The sequence below is a fragment of the Caenorhabditis briggsae genome (genome assembly GCF_000004555.2).
Source record: "Caenorhabditis briggsae complete genome, chrI, whole genome shotgun sequence".
In the NCBI taxonomy this organism is placed as follows: Eukaryota; Metazoa; Nematoda; class Chromadorea; order Rhabditida; family Rhabditidae; genus Caenorhabditis; species Caenorhabditis briggsae.
In genome coordinates this window covers 549,304-550,810 of record NC_013489.2, presented here as the reverse complement: position 1 = coordinate 550,810, position 1,507 = coordinate 549,304, and the positions used below count along the sequence as shown (strand labels likewise).

At 39.0% G+C, this 1,507-nt stretch overlaps 2 protein-coding genes across 2 annotated transcripts in view; one reads left to right on the top strand and one right to left on the bottom strand.

Annotated features, from left to right (window-relative positions):
• CBG00293 overlaps nucleotides 1–882 on the top strand; it is a gene marked incomplete at both ends in the record, with an annotated part of 3,057 nt that extends 2,175 nt beyond the window's left edge. Inside the window, 2 exons of the mRNA XM_045244140.1 lie at nucleotides 189–329; nucleotides 661–882. Of these exons, the coding sequence (XP_045100790.1) occupies nucleotides 189–329; nucleotides 661–882 (363 nt within the window). The remainder of the gene's footprint in view (nucleotides 1–188; nucleotides 330–660) is intronic.
• Cbr-tag-173 overlaps nucleotides 1–1,507 on the bottom strand; it is a gene marked incomplete at both ends in the record, with an annotated part of 6,893 nt that overhangs the window by 3,069 nt on the left and 2,317 nt on the right. The window lies entirely within an intron of this gene.

The window sequence follows — 1,507 nt, the reverse complement described above, 5'->3', positions numbered from 1 at the left end:
TAGAGCTTAAAAATTGAAAAAAAAAGAGATGATTTCCAATCCAAAAATGCCAAAAATCATAAAATTTCAGCTGGAAGATGGCTATTTTCGATCCAAAAATCACAAAAAAAAAGCTGAAACTGGCCTAAAAATCATCTAGAATATTCCATTTTTCTAACCAAAAAATCTTAAAATTCCTAAATTTTCAGTCCATGGAAAAGACGAAAATGAATCTGATGCAGTCGGTGAACGAGGCGATGCGCATCGCGATGGAAACTGACGATTCGGCGGTGCTGTTCGGTGAAGACGTCGCGTTCGGAGGTGTCTTCAGATGCAGTTTGGATCTTCAGGTAAATCGAGAATTAGAGATTCTTAGATGAAAAATGGAGAATTTTGGATCGAAAAATTGAATTTGTGAGCCAAAAAATCATCGTTATTTTCAGCAATTTTTGGGTCTATTTTGGCTCGAAATGAGTCTAATTTTCAGCTAGAAAATTGGAATTTTTTGGCTCGAAACCCATAAATTTGAACTATAAAAATTGAATTTTGGAGACAAAAAGTTCAAAATTGAGTCCGAAACGCCGCATTTTGAGCTGGAAAATTTGAGATTTTTTGCTGAAATTTCTGGAATTACCTAGAAAATTCAAATTCCCGCTGAAAATTTCCCGTCAAGTTTTTCAGAAGAAATTCGGCAAGGATCGTGTGTTCAACACCCCACTCTGCGAGCAAGGAATCGCTGGTTTCGGTATCGGAGTGGCTGCCGCTGGAGCAACGGCGATCGCCGAGATTCAGTTTGGAGACTACATTTTCCCCGCTTATGATCAGGTAAAAAATGTCTTGGTAGCAGCGAAAATTGACCCGAAAGGAGCATTTTTCGAGCTTAAACTATTCAAAAATCATTAGAATCGACTGTTTTCATCCTAAAATGTGACTGAAATTGGTTGGAAATTGATGTTGCTGTCTATAAATAGTCGAAAATTGGCTTAAAAATGACGTTTATCAACCTAAAATTGGCTGAAATTCGTTTAAAAACATCAATTTTTCGGATTTTTCAAATTTTTTTCCAAGAAAACTACAGTAATCTCAAAAAAGCTATCGTTGATTTCGCCTGAAGTAACTACAGTGTCTACATCTGAACTACAGTATGTTTCTGACGAATTTCGTGTAATTTCAAAACTACAGTAATCCCCCTACAGTAACCCCCCTACAGTAATCTCCTGAACCCGATGAAATATCCCACATACAGTAGTCTTCTACAGTAACCCATAGTCTAGATATCTATAGAAAACCCCGTTTCCAACTACAGTAATCCTTCCCGCGAAATTCAATTTTTCCCAATTTTGCAGCTCGTCAACGAGGCCGCCAAATTTCGCTACCGATCCGGAAACCAGTTCGATTGTGGAAAACTGACGGTCCGAACGACGTGGGGTGCCGTCGGACACGGTGCACTCTATCATTCGCAGAGTCCAGAAGCCAATTTCACGCATACGCCTGGATTGAGAATTCCACCACAGTGGCGAGATATCAG